The sequence below is a fragment of the Macaca mulatta genome, chromosome 9 (assembly GCF_049350105.2).
Source record: "Macaca mulatta isolate MMU2019108-1 chromosome 9, T2T-MMU8v2.0, whole genome shotgun sequence".
Classification (NCBI taxonomy): Eukaryota; Metazoa; Chordata; class Mammalia; order Primates; family Cercopithecidae; genus Macaca; species Macaca mulatta.
In genome coordinates, this window is record NC_133414.1 from 108410713 (window position 1) to 108429337 (window position 18625).

General features: G+C 47.3%; 2 protein-coding genes across 4 annotated transcripts in view; both read right to left on the reverse strand.

The window, feature by feature from the left end:
- OPALIN (oligodendrocytic myelin paranodal and inner loop protein) overlaps nucleotides 1-18625 on the reverse strand; it is a 237139-nt gene that overhangs the window by 52583 nt on the left and 165931 nt on the right. The gene's annotated exons all lie outside the window — the stretch shown is intronic.
- The window catches only part of TLL2 (tolloid like 2), a 148288-nt gene that overhangs the window by 31306 nt on the left and 98357 nt on the right, over nucleotides 1-18625 (reverse strand). For all 3 annotated transcript variants that reach the window (XM_015147839.3, XM_028826714.2, XM_015147840.3), the window contains 4 exons: nucleotides 16008-16132; nucleotides 13204-13319; nucleotides 8080-8182; nucleotides 1027-1143 (listed from right to left, as the gene is read on the reverse strand). In XM_015147839.3, the coding sequence (XP_015003325.2) occupies nucleotides 1027-1143; nucleotides 8080-8182; nucleotides 13204-13319; nucleotides 16008-16132 (461 nt within the window). The remainder of the gene's footprint in view (nucleotides 1-1026; nucleotides 1144-8079; nucleotides 8183-13203; nucleotides 13320-16007; nucleotides 16133-18625) is intronic.

Below are 18625 nucleotides of genomic sequence, written 5' to 3' on the forward strand. Positions count from 1 at the left end.
GTGGCTCCACTCGCCAACATTTTCATCTCCACCCCACAAACACGGTGCCTCCAGAAAGGCACGATTGCATTTGTCTTTAACTCTGATTTTTTTTTTCATATAAAGAAAAAACCACGTAAAGCAGTGGTTCTCTACCTTCGCTGTGCATCAAAATCGCCCGGGGGAGTTTGCAAACTGTGGAAGCTGGGGCCACACCCACCAGAGGTTCTGATTCCAGTGGGTGTGGGGGAGCCCTGCGGAGCCGCGAAGTTCTCCAGGTGATTCAAGGTAGAGGGTACAGGATCGCTGGTAGGAAGGGACCCGTGCGCACACACGTGCACACGTGCGTATACATTACTTATTTCACAAAGACAAAACTTTGGCCTCTCTAAAATTGTAATAATTTAAGGCCAAAGGACCCTTGGTAGTTTTCTCGTAGTTTCCCTTTTTTTTTTTTTTTTTTGGCAGAGGGTACGGTGGGGTGGGGAGTGAGCCAGAGAAGCTCAAGACATAGAAGAAATAGAAGCAGCATCGCCTGGTGGCAGCTGCCTAGAGCCCAGACCTATTGATTCCTTCTACCAGTCACCAGGGTGGCCTCAGAGGCCCTTCTAAGAAACGCAGTTGGAAATTCCTTGATGTTGCCCAAAGCCTTCTTTTCACAAAGGAAACAAACAGAGGCCCAGCGAGATCAGATTCTTTGCTTAGGCTCACACAGCAATTCAGAGGCTACTATCATTTCCACAGGGTTCTAGATCCCCCCAATACCATCCTGTATGGGGGAAGCCGATTCCTCAGCTGGCCTGGAATGAGGGTTGAGCGGGATGGCGTCAGGAGGATGGCACCACTTCTGAAGTGGGCACAGCTGGCCTCTGCTTCCAGAATGTTGCCAGAGGGGCTGTGGAATCCTCAGCTTGCCCCCTGCGGTGGCTGCCCCCACCCCCGTGGCTCTGGCTTGGAGTGCCTGGGCTGGGAGAGGGACAGTGGGCTGCCTGGGAAGGACAGAGCTTATGAGGGTCCACCGAGCAGCTGCTTTCACCACGCACAAACCTTCGTACACTGCAAAGAAACCCTTGCCCAAGATGTTGCTGCTGCTGCGAAACTCCACCCAGAGCCGGCTGTCTGTGGAGACCAGGGGCTCCGGGACCTTATCGCCGCAAAACCTGCCTGGAAAGTGGAAAAAGAAGCAGTTAGGAGACCTGGGGACAGTAAGAAGGCACTGGCTTCAGGCTAGGAGGAAGCCGAGGTTCTTCACACGTGGTTTGAAGTGAGCAATAACCCTGGCTGGGATAACTTATCCTGTAGCACACACAGGATCAAAAGATGGGATTGGAAGAGTCACACAACAATGCGTGACTTAATTCTTATTCAGGATGACTTCAGGGGAATTCCAGATTCCCATCAAGGTATCCAGAGAAGAGCCAAGGCAGCCTCTCCCCTGCCGAGTGGGTGTTGCTGAGGCTCTGAAGGTATGGCAGGGGAAGAATGGTGAGATAGTAGCGCAGATTTCCTTTCCTGGTATTTCCTGTTGCATGTATGCCCTTCCCTTCTGGGGGCATTAGACATTTTGCTTTCCTTGCCTTGGGAAGGGATGCCAGGGAATACACAGTAAAGAAATAAAACCATCTTGGCATTTACATTTCACAAGCCTAGTTGCAATAGCAAAGATCTGGAAGGATGCACCATATTTTCCCCCATCCTGGTAGCCGTAGGAGGGTTCCTAGGATTGAGGAGTGAGAGGACTAGCGGGACAGCATCAGGGAGCCCCTAAAAGGACCCATTCCCCATCTCACCTTGAGAAAGAGATCCCAGGTAGGTTTAAGGATCTAAGAGAAACAGAAAACTGTCTCCTCAGTCCCTGGGCAGAATCCAGAGTGGCAGCAAGACCCTGGATTCCCCTGCTGTGCCTACTTCCCAAGGTCAGCAGAGAAGTGTCTATGTGATTGTCCAGACACTTGGCCATGAGACAGGCATGCAGAGCTCTTCAGGCAAAGTGTGACAGGATGGCAGCAACATGATTCCAGCCCGAGAGGGTGATGGAAGTGACTTTCCCATTGCCAAGAGGATTAGGGGAGCCATAGAATGTCTCCCAAGCTTCTAGGGGAATGTAAGCCTGCACCATTCTAAACGGGCCTAGGGTTGATACAAGGAGGAAGCCCAGCAGCCTCTATCTGGACAGAGGACTCATTGGTTGGGGATGAGGACATCCCAGCAATGCCAATCAGGGTGTCAGGATAGATGCTCCCCCACCACCACCATGCCTTGGCATAAACTATGCCCCCCCCACCAGGACATACAAATTGACCAAAGCTGAAAACACAAATTGACCAAAATCAAGTCCCTACTACCTGATGGAAAGGGGGCTCATCATAGACAAACTTTTGTTATTGGGAAAAAAAATTAACATGTTTGTATTTCTTAGACACTTGGGTGCATGGTCTGAAATCTGGAGCCTCCACAGAAGCCTGGTCTTCCCAGTATCTGGTCATTCTTGGCCATCTAATCGCTACTGCCATGTCAGGATGGCAGCCCAGGGCGAGGCGGGAGATGGGTTCATCTTTACTGATTGGTTCAGAACACAGACCAGTCACAGTCCATTTGGACTGGAAGATCATGGTTCTACCAAGCACCTACTGCATTAGTCACTCAGAGAATGTATTTAGCTGTGGGGGGCAATGGGGAATGGGGAGTGGCTGCTAATGAGTATGGGTCTTCTTTGGGAGTAATGAAAAATTTTTTTTTTTTTTTTTTTTTTTGAGACAGAGTCTCGCTCTGTCACCCAGGCTGGAGTGCAATGGCGTGATCTCAGCTCACTGCAACCTCTGCCTCCCAGGTTCAAGGGATTCTCCTGCTTCACCCTCCCAAGTAGCTGGGACTATAGGCGCGTGCCACCATGCCCAGCTAATTTTTTGTATTTTTAGGGGTTTCACTATGTTAGCCAGGATGGTCTCAATCTCCTGACCTCATGATCTGCCTGCCTCAGCTTCCCAAAGTGCTGGGATTACAGGCGTGAGCCACTGCGCCCCGCTGTGATGAAAATATTCTAAAATTGATTGTGGTGACACAACTCTGAGCATGCTAAAAACCATTGACTGGTATACTTTAAGTGGTGAATTGTATGGTCCAGAAATTTTATCTGAATATTTTTAAAGCAGATATATCGTGGGTACTCTTACTGCCAGTGCTATGTTAGGCAGTGGACAAGCCACTTGAGGCCATGAGCAGGTGAGGTTAGGGGAGGAGTAAAGGACACTGTGGGCATCTCCTAATGGCCAGCTGTGTTGTACATGTTTTGGGGAAACATGGGGGTAAAGGCTGCTAATCTCCTCTGCTTCCTTCCAATTCTGACCACCTGTAGCCTTTTGGATTTGGGGAGATTAATATTAAGTGAGATGAGATGAAACTCCTGCCAATAATTTGGCAAGAAAAAAATCCACCAGACGCCTCTAAATTTTCAGTAATGGTTTCTCTGGCACGGCCAATTAATGTTAAGTGATTTTTGGAAAATGACAGGCAAGCCTGGGGAAGTACTGCTTACCAATGAGGGCACGGAGCAATTAGACAGTGCTGGTTCACAAAAGGAATTCCTTCTTCGCCTAGCCCAAGTTTCAGATCCAAGTTTCTCCTTTTAAAACCCAGCTGTCACAGTCGCTGAGGCATATTTCCAAAAGAGAGGGGGACTTTCACTGCCTCGCCTCCTAAAGACCTAGGCAGATGAGATGAACCACCCACCACCCAAGGGCCAGTAGACAGCTTCTCTCTGCTGAGTACTCAACAGGAGGCAGGAATTGCAGCCTAAGGTATATTTTACTGCCTTGGCAAAACCAGACTTTGTAGAACAAATTACAAATTATTCCTAAGCACTCTCCCCAAATCACGTTGTAACTCTTAACTAGAATCCTCTACTTTGTTCCTTAACTGATGTCTCAGTGTTCTCATCTTCATCGTAGTGGTTCTAATAAAAGTCCCTTTTTTATTGACTCTGTCTGTGCCAGACACTGTCCTAAGCACTTTCCATGGATTATCTCATTTCATCCCGATACTCTCTGAATTAGATACTATTATTAATCCCATTTCACAGACAAGAAAACTGAGGGTCAGAGAATTTAAGTCTCAAAGCTGTAAGTAAGAGCAGGATTTAAACCGGAGCAGTCTGAGACCTTCATTATCAGTATCACCTGCTTCATCATCACCACCACTACCATCAAAAAGAAAACCTTCACTGACTGAGGTACCGTTCTGAACATTGTATAATTTTGGATAAATAGACATAAAATCTACTCTCTAGTAATATAGATGTCATCCCCATTTCCCAGTTTGGAAACAGACAAGTAGGAATGAAGATCAAAGCCTCAAACCGTAAAGCAATTCTGTGGAAATGCCAGGCTTGGCTGTTTGACTCACTCCATCATTTCTGCTCATTTGGGAGGCTGCCCCTGGCTAGCGAGCCTGAGTAGCCCGGGCCACCGACACTGATTGGCCAGCCTGGCCTTTCTGAACTTCCCTCTCCCCATTTCAGGGAAAGAGGGAAAAAGGGCTTTTGTATGCATTGTGGTGATACAGAATGCCCAAAGACAGTTCTGCATACAAAAGTGCATTGTTAGAGTAATTCCTCTAACAGAAATAAGGGAGGGAATCCAATTTACTGGACAGAATTTAAGATCACTGGATGAATTCTCTCTGCAGCCAACTTCCTCCCCTCTTTAGGTGCAGAATCATAAGTGACCCCCAAAACTGATAAACCAATTTGATATCTTTAGCCAGCCATGAAATGTTCTTAGTCGACTTTTTCCTTAATCACTATGTGAAAACCTGGGTCTCAAAAAATAGCCTCCTTCCAAGGAGACTAAGCAGGCTGGAGAGAAACTGGACTAGAGAAAAGGTATCAGATTCCTGCACTGAAATCCGGTTCCTGGATTTAGAGGAGGAGTTTAATAAGGATATCAAGAAGAGGAAATGCAGATGAGGATACTACAAGTGGGCTCCATGGGGAGTCATAAAGGGTTCATTCATAAAAAGTTATGCGTCCATTATGCCTGGATTTTCACACACTGCCCTGGGAAAAAATGCGATGCACAGTTTTCAGAGCAAGATGCATACTTTCACAATCCGCCCTAATCCGCTCTCCCTCCTGCCAAAGGGGCATTGACCTGCCTCCTCCCAGCAGATTTCATGGCACTGACCCCTCCCAGGGACCAGCTCGGCCGACACAATGCACTTGTTCCAAACACAAAAGTTCACTAACAACTGCATTTGGAAACATCAGAGCAGGCCAAATAGTTGGCAAAGGAGAACTGCAAATGAAGAATGACGGTTACAGGCTCTGGCACTCTACACACACACACACACACACACACACACACACACACACACACACATACACACACATTAAAAGTGGGTAAAACATGAGCCCAAAAAAACCCAAAAAAACTTAAAACAAAAAACAAAACAAAACAACAACAAAAAAACATCACCACCACCAATAAACGGCAAAAGTCCCATTTCATTAATGAAATGTAGCCAGAGATACCGGGATTTTTAATGAGAAAATTCTTGTTTCAAGTTCAAGAAAAAGGAACTCCTGGAAATCTCTCTGCCTGTGCCCATTCTCAGGAACGTGCCTTGGCCCTCTCTGGGAAACTTCAGTAACAGAGAGCTTCCTCCCCTTAAGCCTTTAAATCTATCCCATTCCAGGGAGGTGGGGGTAGAGAGTTGCCAGATTTAGCAAACGAAACGCAAGGAAGCCCAGTACATTTGAATTTCAGATAAACAACAAATAATGTATTTTATCTGGCACCCTTGGGTTCAGCAGTCACCTCTCCCCTTCACCAGGACATCAGAATTCTGGTCTGATCTCAGCCACTGGCTGTGTGGCCTTTGAGTTAGTCCACACTTGGGGAGCCTGGCTTTCTCATAAAAGTGTGGGATTCAGTGACTGTAAGGTCTCTGCCAGGTTGCGGGGTCTGTGATCCGATGTTCTCAGGAAACTCCTCCCACGTAGCTCTTTTTATTATTTCATTATAGAATGACACCTGAATGTGTTCTTACAAAAGATTCAAACAATGGAGAAGTATACAAAACAAAACTTCATGAAGCTGCTCACCACCTCCGCACTTCCTTCCTCAGAGGTAATCACCTTCAGCCAGATGGATGGGCATATTTGTGGTCCTTTCTACGTATGTGGTACTAGATTTGGGCACATGCCCTTTTATATAAAGGTAAATAGGATCATTCTCTGACCCAACTTGTGGGGATTCCAATTCAGGGTCTCCCAGGAATCCGTATTCACAGAAATCTTCCCAGGAGGTTCTCATGTCCAGCCAGGTTTGGGAACCTCTGCTACTGGGAATCCAGCCCTCTGTCTTTTGCCACAAGCAAACAGTGCTACCTGTAAAGCCAGACCCTCCTTTTGGCTGCTAGAGAGCGCCATGCCTGCTCATGGTTGGCAGGAAACAGAAATCCAGGCCTGCAGCCTCCGCCCTGCCACTGGGGGGTGGACTCCACTGGTCCTGCAGTAGACGCACTCCTGTCCGTGCTTGGCATGGGGATCACTTTCTTGGCTTGTCTACCTGCACAGCTGACTACTTGACTGACTTCTCCTAGTGGTGGCAGCCTAGGACCCCTCAGTCATATGAAAGATTAATGTCTGCCAGGCTACCTTGAGTCCAGCCAACGCCTCTGTCCAGCCTCTTCTGACCTACCCCAGCCTGGGCTCCCTAGAATCTGGCATGAAGTCAGGGCTCAGTCTAGTAGTGACACCTCCTAGCTTAGCCTTGTCCCTTCTTGCCTATCTCCATCTCGGCCAACCACCCAACACCAGCTCACTCTCAGGCTCGTCAGCTGCAGCATAACAAGTTGGGCTTTCTGCTCACGTGAATATGTGCCAGGGACAAAGTCCTCACTGAGCACTTAGACTTGTCCAAACCAGAGCCCACCCTGCAGACCCCTCTACGAGTAAGGACAATACACTCTCAGCTGAGACCCTCCCATCTGGCTCCTCGTCACTTCTGCCTCTCTCTCCAGCTCCACCATGGCGGCCATTCATGGGCTGAATGAGTCCCAGTGTCTACTCCCGAGACACTGGAGCCATCGGTCCTCTAGGCAAGGCTAACCTCCCCTGTCATCCACGAGAGATCTCTCTGGGGTGAACTAACTAACCTTTCTGGTTATACCACCTGCCCACTGTGTCTCACTTAAAGCTCCAAGCTAACTTTGCATGGGTGAGTTCATGCTGTATTCATCTCACAAAAACAATACACACTCATCATAAAAAAATTGGAAAATATAGCTAAACCAAGAACAACAGAACACATTTTTAAAAAACTCTATCACCCTGAAATTATTTATGTATATTTATAATTTTACTTGAGATTTATATTGCAGATCACAAAGTGGTGTCTTCTAGTTAATTCAGCCTGTACGCATGTTTTAAGTCATTTTGCTTTGAATAAGTTTGGACAGGATATTTGGTGTTCAGTTCACCACACCACCCCCACCCCTCCTTATTTTATTACACAAATCCCATCTCCTTCATTTACATGTTATCCTTGAAGTCATCTACATTTGCAACACCTGCATTATATATATATGTGTGTATATGTATATTTAATATGAAAATGTATTTTTTAATTAAAATGGAATCCTACTGCTTATTCTATTTTTGTCACATACTTTTTTGTGTGTAACGGTGTACCAGAACACCTTTCCATATCAGTAGTCAACTCCAACTTCACTTTTAATGGCTGGGAAGTTTTCCATTGAAAAGATGGATCATAATTTATTCAGCCAAACCCTACTGTTGAACATTGAAATTGCCTGCAATTTTTCCTGCTTCAGTGAACATCCCTGTAGCTAGAGCTTTGCACACTTCCTTAATTAGTTCCCTAGGATGAATTCCAAAAAGTGGAATTGCTGGGTCAAAGGGTATTTGCAGTTTTAAAGGCTTTTAACATGTGTGGCCAAATGGAGTGCTCCGAGTTTTACAATGACAGAGGCCCTTGAGAGTTTCCTGTGACCGCTGTCAAGGTGGACCTTCCAGACATTAACAGCATCCTGGGGAACATCCCATCACTCCCCTCTTAACGGTGTCTAAAGTCAACTTACCCAAAAGGGGGGCTTTTCTCCAGTAACCATCCCGGACCTCCACGTAATCGTACCAGCACAGCCGGCTTTTAAACAAATCCATGGATGTGAAGTTTAAGACGATCTGCAAAGAATTACCATAAAGTGAGTTTTGGCAGCAAAGCCTGAGGAGTTTGGGAAGATATATCTTGCATACCGGTGTTCTCACGTTACCCTTTAGCATGCAGAACTCTCAGACCGCAGTAGGAGTGTTGTCTCAAAAGCACGCTCACAGGAAACCTAAGGACATTAAATAATAAACCTTAAGCAGGATGGGGAGTAAACAGAAGGAGATGGGTCCTTCGGTTCTGTCTGGGGAATCACTTGAGCTTTTGAAGTCACTAGGTGGTTTACAGAAAGCAAGATGCATTAAAAAGACTGGCCAGGGCACATGGAGACTAAGGATTTGGAAGGAGGTAAGGGGTCAGCGAAGTTCAGAGATACTAGAAGATCTTATAACATCATCAATCATTCCAAAGGGTCTGGGGTTAGCCTGAGTGCATCTGAACATCTCTGTGATCAACCTCCCCTCAGCCATGACCTCACTGTCCTGAGGTGTGGTGTGTCTAAAGACCTTCCTACAGTTAGTCCATTCATTCATTCACTCCACCATTGTTTGTTGACCACCTTCTGAGTGCCAGCCTGTGCTGGCCAGTTGAGATAGAAAGATCAGTAAGACAGGGTCCTCTGCCTTTGGGGAGCCCAGGGAAGGGGGGAAAGGCAGATGGGCCAAACCAATGGGAACACTATGGTATAAACACTGAAAAGAGAGGGATTGTCATGAGGAGCATCTTGGCAGCCCTGTCTGGACATCCCTGAGGTCAGGCAGCGGATGCTCCCATGGCCAAACAGGTGATTACTTAGTAGGGGGAAAGGGAGGGCTGGGTAGCCCCACGGACTGGGCCTCAGCACACAGGTGCTGTACCCATGAAGTGGCTCTGGCCCCCCCGCAGCCCGCCAGCTTGGGGCTTCCCTGGCAGATGGCCCAGAGCAGAGTTCAGATTTCCCCTGGCCTTTCACGCCCATGCAAGCTCCACTAAAGCAGGTGCCTGTGGCTCCTCCCACTGTCCTGAGGCACAGTGGCTTGTCTGGCCCAGGCTCACCTTTCCTCATGCCCCACATACCTCTGCTCCACCACGTCTCCACTCTTCCTGATCTCCAGCCCTGCCCCAGCCCCTGTACCCCTGACTCTATTCGTTTTCCAACCCTGGGGGACCTTGCTCTCAGCAGTTCCTCTCTCTCCAGTGTCTCCACTCACGGCCCCTCCACTAGCCACTTCTTTATATTCAAACAGCCCCAGGGGCCCTCTAGCTCTAAGTAAACTCTCAGGCTGGAAGGCTTCCTCAAAGGTTCCCATTCCCTCCCCACCAAATCTAAAGGACTGTTATTTGTCCTTGTGTCCCATGACCCTTCTGCCCAGAGCTTATCCTTTCCGGTTTCCACCACGCTGGCCTATCTTCTCCCCACTGCTCTTGCTCCTCTGCCCTTCCCGCTCCCCACTAGGTGAGAGCACCTCCAGACAAAGCATTTCCTTTCCAGCCTCCTCCACTGTAGGTGACGCCATTGCCCCGATGGCCAAGGAGCCAAGCTTTGGTATTATCTTTCCTTCATCCTGACTGTTGATCCCTCTTATCTGTTCAGCATCCATGCTGTAGCTCTTTTTCTTTTAAGATATCCGCATCCCTCCCCTCCAACCCCATCTCGCTCCCCCTGCCTCACCCCCTCCTGGACTGCTCCCACACGATTCCTGGACTCCTCCCTGCTGTGGCCCCATTTGTTCTACACACTAGGGCTTCTAGATCAATGTTCCACTCACATCTCATGTTTACCAGACCCCTCCCAATCTTCCACTCATATATCATATTGATCAAACCCCTCAGGAAACCTCAGTGGCTCCCGTGTCCCCATCTCATGAATGAAATTCTGCTTACTTTCCACGCCCCCAGAGCCTATCCTGTGCAACCTATTCCCCAGTGTTCCCTGATAGTCCTATGTCAGAGAAACCCTCCCCAGGCCTGCTCAAGTGTCCCCCTCCTCAAGCCTGGGTCTGATTGCCCTGATGAACATGATTGATCTTTGCCTCTTTGGAATGCCCCACCCTCTGTCTTATAATGATTCTAGAGTTAGGGTCTTTAGATCTGCTTAGATCTGGATTTGCTTCTCAGTTCCATCTACTAGCTCTGGAGTCTTGGGGAAATACTTGTTCTCTAGTTTCCTCATCTGTGGCACAACACGCACATCACTGTGCTGTTGAGGGGACTGTGCAAGAAACCATATGTAGAGTGTTTATTGCTATGCCTGGCACGTCATAGGCACTCGACAAATAGCAACTTAAAATACCAGGCAGGCCACACTGAGTGTACACTTAGCATACCACAACGAACACTAACCACACCTCGCAGGCTGCCCCTCTTGATTAGTGTTGAGTGCCCGTCCCTTCCCTTGGGCCCATCCCACCCAATGTTTCATCTCAGGACAAATCACATCTTCCACAAAGCCCTGTGATCTCCTAGGAAATGAAGAGTCAGTGCCAGGAAAAAACAGTTCAGTTCACCTTCTGTCATTGTGTGTGTGTGCACGCATGCGTGCATGCATGCATGTGTGTGTGCACATATGCATGTGTGTGCGCACATGTGTGTGCTTGTGTGTGCAACACTGTCACTCCTCTTTCAAACTAGACTGTGTTTTTCAACCCTACTTGCACATTAGAATAATCTTTGAAGCTTTTAAAAAAACTCTTACCAAGCAAACACCCTTCCTTCCATTAAATCAGATTCCCTGGGAGTTGGGGAAGGGGGGCCCAAAATAAACACCAAGTCTCTCAAAGACAGGGGTGTGCCTTAGATTTCTGTCCTATCCCACACCATGCTCATATTCAGGTGGTAGAGCTTGGTAACACCTGTAGGCTGGTTTGCACAATAATTCTCTAGCCTTTGCTTTTTTAAAATTACAGAAAGGAAATGTTAGTACAACTTCCTTGGTAACACATTCATGATCTGAATGAATGGGATAATTATTCAGGCTAATTACTTTAAGTATGTTAGTGAACCATAAAGACCATAGGGGAAAGAGGTGGGGAACAAGAGGTGATACTCAAATCAATCAAGTTTGCTAATTACTAGCAGCTCTAGGGAAGGCCGGGTGAAGCAGAAATGGAAATAATTGGTGCAGAAATTTCAATGATGTATATTCTCTGTCCCCAGTTAGCACTAATAATTAAGGCTTGATGAAGTTTACACAGTTCAAACATACCACACACTCTCTGCTGTGCAGGGCAATTCAATAATTTGGAAATTATCAGACCTCTTCCTCTTCCCCCTTTCTGCCTCCCTCCTGTTAGCCGCCAGCAAGCACAAGGTTTTCACATCTACCTAAGGCAGACAGGTCTGGGGTCTCAGACACAAGATGACAGCCGTACTTAATGTCTTGAATGCTTAGAGCCAAAGGAAGTATGTATACATGTGTGTGCACACATGTGCATTCATGTATGTGTATAAATGCACGTTCAAATGTCTATCTAGCCTGGCCCCTTTGTGTAATAATATAAGATGATGGTCAAGCATTCAAGCTCTTAGAGTCCAGTTGCCTGCGTTTAAATCCCAACTCTGCAACAAACTAAGAAGCCTTGGGCAAGTCCAATTCCTTACCTGTAAATAATTATGGCAACAGCACCTATTTCACGAAGTTGATGTGAGGACTAAATTAGATGATCCACATGATATGCTAAGGATAGTATCCAGTCCACAGAAAATGCTCACAATGGTTCCTAGCCATTTGTCTCTAGTTAGCACACTATGCTTAACTTGACATTTAGATGGACATTTTTAAAAGTTATGAATTAGAAATACCTGAAGGTTGGCTGCAGGTGCCTGAAAAATTCCATCACACCCCACTGCCACCCCTAGCTGCAGGTTTTTCACTCAGCCCCTCACCCACCCACATATCCATTCAACAAATATTTATCATGTGACCAGTCTGTGCCACAGACTGTGTGGAGTGCCGGGGCCCTGGGGGTGAATGATCTCCAACCTTAAAAAGCTTAAGATTTGGAAGTGGGACAGATAAACCAGTAGTGACAATACCATGAGACATGCTACAACAGGTACGATTGTAGACAGCTCTGGGGACACTGGGGGTATCCCCTAACCTAGACCTAGGGAACAGAGTTTCTCCAAGATAGTTGTATCTAGTCTGAGACAACTTGAAGAACACTCAGATTTGTAGAGACATGTAGCAAAAAGATAAACTTTGGAGTGCAAAACCTCAGTTCTCAGTTCCTAGTTCTATATCTTACCTTGACTTTTAGCACTTTCCTTAATGTTCAAGCCTCAAATTCCTCATCCATATAATGGATACAAGAGTATGTGCCATGCAGTAGGGTTGAAAACATCCCACCCGTCGACCAGAGTGAAAGAGATCCTTGCCCTGGGTTCAGCTCTAGGGGGTCATGGAATCTTCAAGACCAAAGGAATGTGTCCACCCAGGGCTTGCCTAGCTCCTACGCCACACTCCAGGAACCCAGGAATTCCCTGTCCTCACAGCTCTGAGCCCACTGCCAGGACATGCAAGGGTCTCTTCCCTGGATCCATCTTCTTGAGTGTAGACTACATGCCTGGGCCAGTCCATCCCACTGGAGGGGCAGCCAAGGTGTGGCTGTTTGCAAAAGAGGAGTGGAAGATGCCTAGGGAAGTGGACTGGGTTGTCAACAGGGATGTTCTTTAAGCCCAAATAGTGAGACGGAGATTGGGGGGAAGAAAAGACAGCTGTGGGCTTCCCGTGTCACCATCTTCCAGAGCAGCAATCCGAGGTGTCACCGAATTCTAAATTCCAGGACATTATAATAGTGTATTTATTAAAGTTGGGGGGAACTGTGAGCTTGATTTACAACTAAGTGGATATTTAGTACATGCCAGCCTTCATTTGTATGGGTGAGACTGGTTGAGAAGTCCAGAAATAATGAACGTAGAGCAAGCAGCACCATGCCTAGCACACGGTGGGCGCTCATAACAAAACGGCTGTTATTTTTACTATTAACAATAAGAATTCCTCCCACCTCACCCAATTCAAGGAGTGCCGTCCCATTTGCCAAGGGGATTTCCCACCTACCTTTTCCCCTGGGGTGACCGAGATCCTCCAGACGCAGTGGGAGTAAGATGGGTACCCATTTGGGAAACCAGGTGCAGAAAAGTTTCCCGTTGTGTCCTGCAGGGTCTCCCCACACGCTGCGCAAGCAAAATCACAACTGTGATGTGGCATATGCACCTCTCCCCGCCCAAGCAGCTCCCACACAGGGCAGCGGAGCAAACATACCCCTTTACCAGCCAAAGCCCTCGGAACAGGTTGGTGAGAGTGTAGCAAGTAGATTGACGCTTTCTGGCTAACAAAAGCACAAGTAGGATCTGGGAGCCAAAAAGGAATGCCCAGGAATTTCTTCTGAGGCTCTCAGGACTGAGCATGGCCTAGAGCTCATGAATCTCAGCTCTCTGGCCAGCTGTGTGGCTTGGGCAAGTTTCCTAGACTTGCTGGACCTTAGTTTTCTTATTTGTAAAATGGTCAGGACCTACCTGAGAGGGTTAGTGAAATCGTGTGCATTACATGAAATGGATCAGCTCAGTGCTTGGAACATAGTGAGTGCTTCATATATAATAGACATTATTATTGCTAATAATAATATCGGTGGCAGAGAGAACATGAAAGTGCAAGTAGGGGCCGGGCGCGGTGGCTCACACCTGTAATCTCAGCACTTTGGGAGGCCAAGGCGGGTGGATTATTTGAGGTCAGGAGTTCAAGACCAGCCTGACCAACATGGTGAAATCCCATCTCTACTAAAAAAACAAAAATTAGTTGGGTGGTAGTGGTGTGCACCTGTAATCCCAGCTACTTGGGAGGTTGAGGCAGGAGAATCGCTTGAGCTTTGGAGGCAGAGATTGCAGTGTGCCAAGATTGCACCACTGCACTCCAGTCTGGGTGACAGAGTGAGACCCTGTCTCAAAAAAAAAAAAAAAAAAAAAGAAAGAAGAAAGAAAGTGCAAGTAGGTAAGACAAAAAAAAAATGCTTTGAAACTTATTTCAGTTGTTAGTTTAAATCTTTCCTCTTCTTTTTCTGCTACTCACTTCTGGTATCAAGCAGTCAAGAAAACAAAAAAATGCAGAGGCACAGGGAGCTGGAATCTTCTATAGCAGGCTATTCTGCCCTTGAACGTTTCAGGGTTGGTTATGAGTCTAGAACCTAGTCTTTATGTATGTGAAAAGTATTTCCCCTAATTTGTCCTCACAAAAGAAGGGTACCTGTATGAATCCTTGGAAACTACAGGTTTTGCATTTCTCTAATGCCTGGGGATTCAGACTCCAAAGACAGACACTGGTTCGCTGAGACCCCCTCCTCTTATGTGGCCAACCCTAACATGTGGAGATCCAGCATCCTTAGGCATCTTTCCCTTACATGCAGTTCAACCTCTGCATGGCGACTGATTGAGCTTTCAGTTACTACTCGGAACTACTGGAAGCTCCATATTTTTTGGAGCTGCAGGAAGAGGTATGTGGAGAACCGACCATTATCAGCCTCAGGAAATCCTGGATGTTGGGGCTTCAATATCACATTACTGAACAACTGCCAGGCATCATGAGGATTACGCCTGGCAGTCAACACCCCCAAGGGTTCCATGGAAATTATTTTAGAATAATCATAAACATTCTGCAAGAACAAATACATTACTGTGTGGCTCCACGGTATTTTGCTGCAAATCATTTTGGGAAGTAAGCGGCATAAACGTTATAACGGAATAAATACAATGGCATTTCCCAGGGAATGCTGTAAGGTTTCCCGTTCAATTCAGCAAGGTTATATGATATGTGTGTCCTGCATTTCAGCCCTAACATGCCCCCAGATGACTAATAGCTGGATGGACATATTTTCTAGAGTTTCTTGAGGAAGCAAGCCCCACACAGCACTTTGCATGCCCTGGGGTCCTGTTTAGTAAGGTAATGTGATAGCCCAGATTTTCTAAGATGGTCCTCACTTCAAATACTTCATCTCATGATCAAACTCTGTGTCTGGTTTGGAAGTCTGGGAAAGGCTATTGGTAATGGAACTTCCTTCTATCCTCCTAAAACCACTGAAATGGATTCTCACCCATCAGTGGCAAAATCTCAGCTGCCATAACCAATGCTTTACGTTGAGGCTCAAGAGCTGAAAGGGGTCTAGAAGAGCTCAGACGGTGTGTGTATGATGATGATGCCAAGGGGATGGAAGACAAACGGGACAAATCCAAGGGGAAGGAACACTTCCAAATGGGCCGGGGAACAGGCATTTGCTCCAATCCCCGTGTATTGTCCCATCTTCAATGGCAGACTCCTGGCCACTGACCAGCACCTTGGATGGCCAGGAAAGCCCCAAGACCAAAGCAACAAGCTCATTAATAGCACTGAGACTCCCTCCACCTTGTAGCATTTGGGAAACATCCCCATACTCCCAAAAGCATTCTCCCTCACTCTTTGTCTTCCTGCAAAATCCTGCTTGGTTCTTGTTTTTCCAAACCCACATCCCCTAGTTCCATAGAAAGGAGAGGTGCTCTTACTGTTATGGGGCACACACTGCAGTGTGCCCCTATTTACTGTTGTTCTGTTATGCCTTCTTCCCCTTCTGGACACAAAGGCTTTGCCAGAGAAGTCTGAAGCCTCTCATGAAACTGCCTATGAACTCTAAGACCTATTATTCTCTTCACTGCCTGCCACCATGTCATCATTTTGCCTTTCTATACTGCCTAGCACCTCCTACCAGAAGGACACCAGAAATAATTAAAGCTGCCAAGGAATAGTCCCTTTAGGTCCCCCAGGTTATTTTCCCAGCACAGGGACTGTGCTTTGGAGATGCTAGGGAGGTGCTGGCAGTCCCCTCGGCTCATAGTTACCTGGGCATTTGTACAGCTTCCGGGCTTGAGCTATGTCTCCCTGACTGAGCCGCACGCGCTGGCCAATGGTTGGCCTGACGCCATTGTCATCTCGACGGGGGAGGATGGTGTCCAAGAAAACTCCTCTACAAGAAGGAAAAAAAGGGAGAGAGAAAGAAAAGTCAAGGCCATCAGTCTGTCCGTGCTGAGATTTCCAGGCTTTATTCCCTTGCCCACAACCCCATCAACATTCCTGCCTCCTGGCCTGCCTGTCCCAGGCTGGCATGACTGAAGAGGTTTCCTTCGCTTGTGCTGGCATTTTCACATTCCATCTCATCAGCTGCCTACTCGCTTTCCAGTGGGAAGATGACTCTGCCAAGTGTAAAAACATGCCCTAGTGCAGTAGCCCAGGAGCTTCCTTAGGGATGTGTCCTGAGCATTTCCATGAAGCCCCGACAGGTCCAGGCCCCAGAGCCACCGTGCTGCACAACTGCAGGGAGCTCCACTCAGACAGACCACGGTGTGAGTGGCGCCCCCTGCAGCTGTGCATTAGGAAGTACTGTGCATAGTTAAGTCCTGGAGCCACCCCGGGAGAGCTTGGGAACTGGTCCAGTGTGAGACTCTCAGGGGCTGGTCAGCAAGTGCAGGTTGGTGAATGGGTGGTCAGAGTTTGGAGGCGCTGCTGGTAAGAGGGAAATCAGATGGAAAATGAGATAAAAGCAGAGAACAAGAAGTAGTGAAAAGAGCCCTGGACCAGACATTTCTACACTAGGCCTGTGTGTGCTTGGACAAGATTCTTCCCCTCTCTGAGCCTCTCTAAGCATCAGTTTACCCCACTAAACAATAAGAAATTTGCTGAGATGGTCATGGCAGTCCCTTTTATCTCTAACATTTATTCTACTCCTACTTGACTGAAATCTAAAATGATAGCTTCATTTCTAAACTAGACAAGTGGAAACCAGGTTGCCAGCTGAGCGCTGACCCTATTGTGGGCATGGTTTACACCCCGCCTGCTCCCTTGTCTGCTGCCAGCTCTGAGCCTCCTCCTCTGCTTCCAGACCTGGGGCCTCTGCTACCAGATCTGGGGCCTCTCCTGGATGTTAGACCTGTCCTTGAATCCACGCCTCCTCCAGTCACCACCTTGTTTTTTTTCTTCCCTTCTTAACCAAGTTTCTAGAAAGTATTGTCTCCATTCCCCAAGTACTCGACTCTCTTTCACTCCTCAGTCCAACGATGATCTGACCCCATCAGCAACCATCACCACTCGTCTGCCAGTGGACACCTTCCAATCTGTCTGCCCTCTCTCCAGCACTGGGACCTCCGATGCCCCCTCCCTCCTCACTGTCTTCTCCCTGGGTCCAGGCCACAGCTCTCTCTGAGCAGTGAGACAAGAACCACTTCTGCTTCCCCTTCAATGATGTCCCTTGGGTTTCTGCCCTCTCCCTCTGTCCTCTCTCTCCATGTTCCATCTATTCCTATGGCTTTTAACCATCATCTGCAGCCTCACAGCTAATCTTCTGTTTCCAGCCCAGGATCCTCTGCTGAGCCCCAGATGCCTCATAACACCTCCCCTGGGCTGTCCTATGGGCCTCTTATATCCAACATGCTCAAAACCAAATTTATCACAGTTCCATTCTTCTGCTCACTCCATGATCCTTGTCTCCTGAGCCAGAATCTGAGGGCATTCTCAGTTCCTCCCTTTCCCTCACACTCTCCTACCAAACCAGGAGCCAGGTCCTGTCCACTATACCTTTTTTCCACCCCTTGAACCCATACCCTCTTCCTTGTTCCCAGACTATTGCCATAGCTCAAGTGATCAATATCCCCTTCCTGAACTCTTTCCAGTAGCTTCTTAACTGGCCTCCCTCCCTGTAGACTCAGCCACTTCTACTCTACTGCTCCCCTGCTCCCCTTGGCCACAATGCTGCAATGGAATCATCCCAAAATGCAAGGGGTGGCACGTGCCTTCTTCGCTTAGAACCCTTCACCAACTTCCAGTCACCACTCGGACTCTAGTCTGTTTGCTCACTGACTTCTGCCTTCCTCTCCAGCCTGACTCGTTAATCCCATAACCAAAATAATACTCAACAAGAATAAAGCATATGTCATTATTTTAAGCAACACTAAGCTCCTTGTAGGCCCCAAATATGTCCTCGCACATGCTATCCGCTCCCTAGGCTGCCCATGCCCTCTATTTTTTTGTCTACTTGTAAACTCCTATTCATTCTCTAAAACCCCATCAGATGTCTTTCTCTATTAAAAGACTTCCCCAAGCCTTTTCTACTCCCCCCATCGGAGTTTGTCATTCCCTGCTCTGGGTCTTAATCATTTGTGTAGTCTCTTCTTATCATACTGCATTGTCTTTTTTAAGGAGTGGTGGTATTCGTCTTCCTTGCTAAAAGTTAAGTTCCTCAAGCAGAGAGACTGGGGGTTTTATCTCTGTCCTTAGAAACTAGAGCACAGAACGCCTCAAAAAACGCTTCTTGAATTAAAGTATGTAACCAGGATAAAGCACTGTCTTTTAAAAACTTTGCAAAATAGTTATTTACATCCAAAATGGAAGTGAAAATGTACATGTCACCTAGCTATTAGCTGTGCATGCTCGCGCTCTCTCTCTTTCTCTCTCTGTCTCTTTCAAG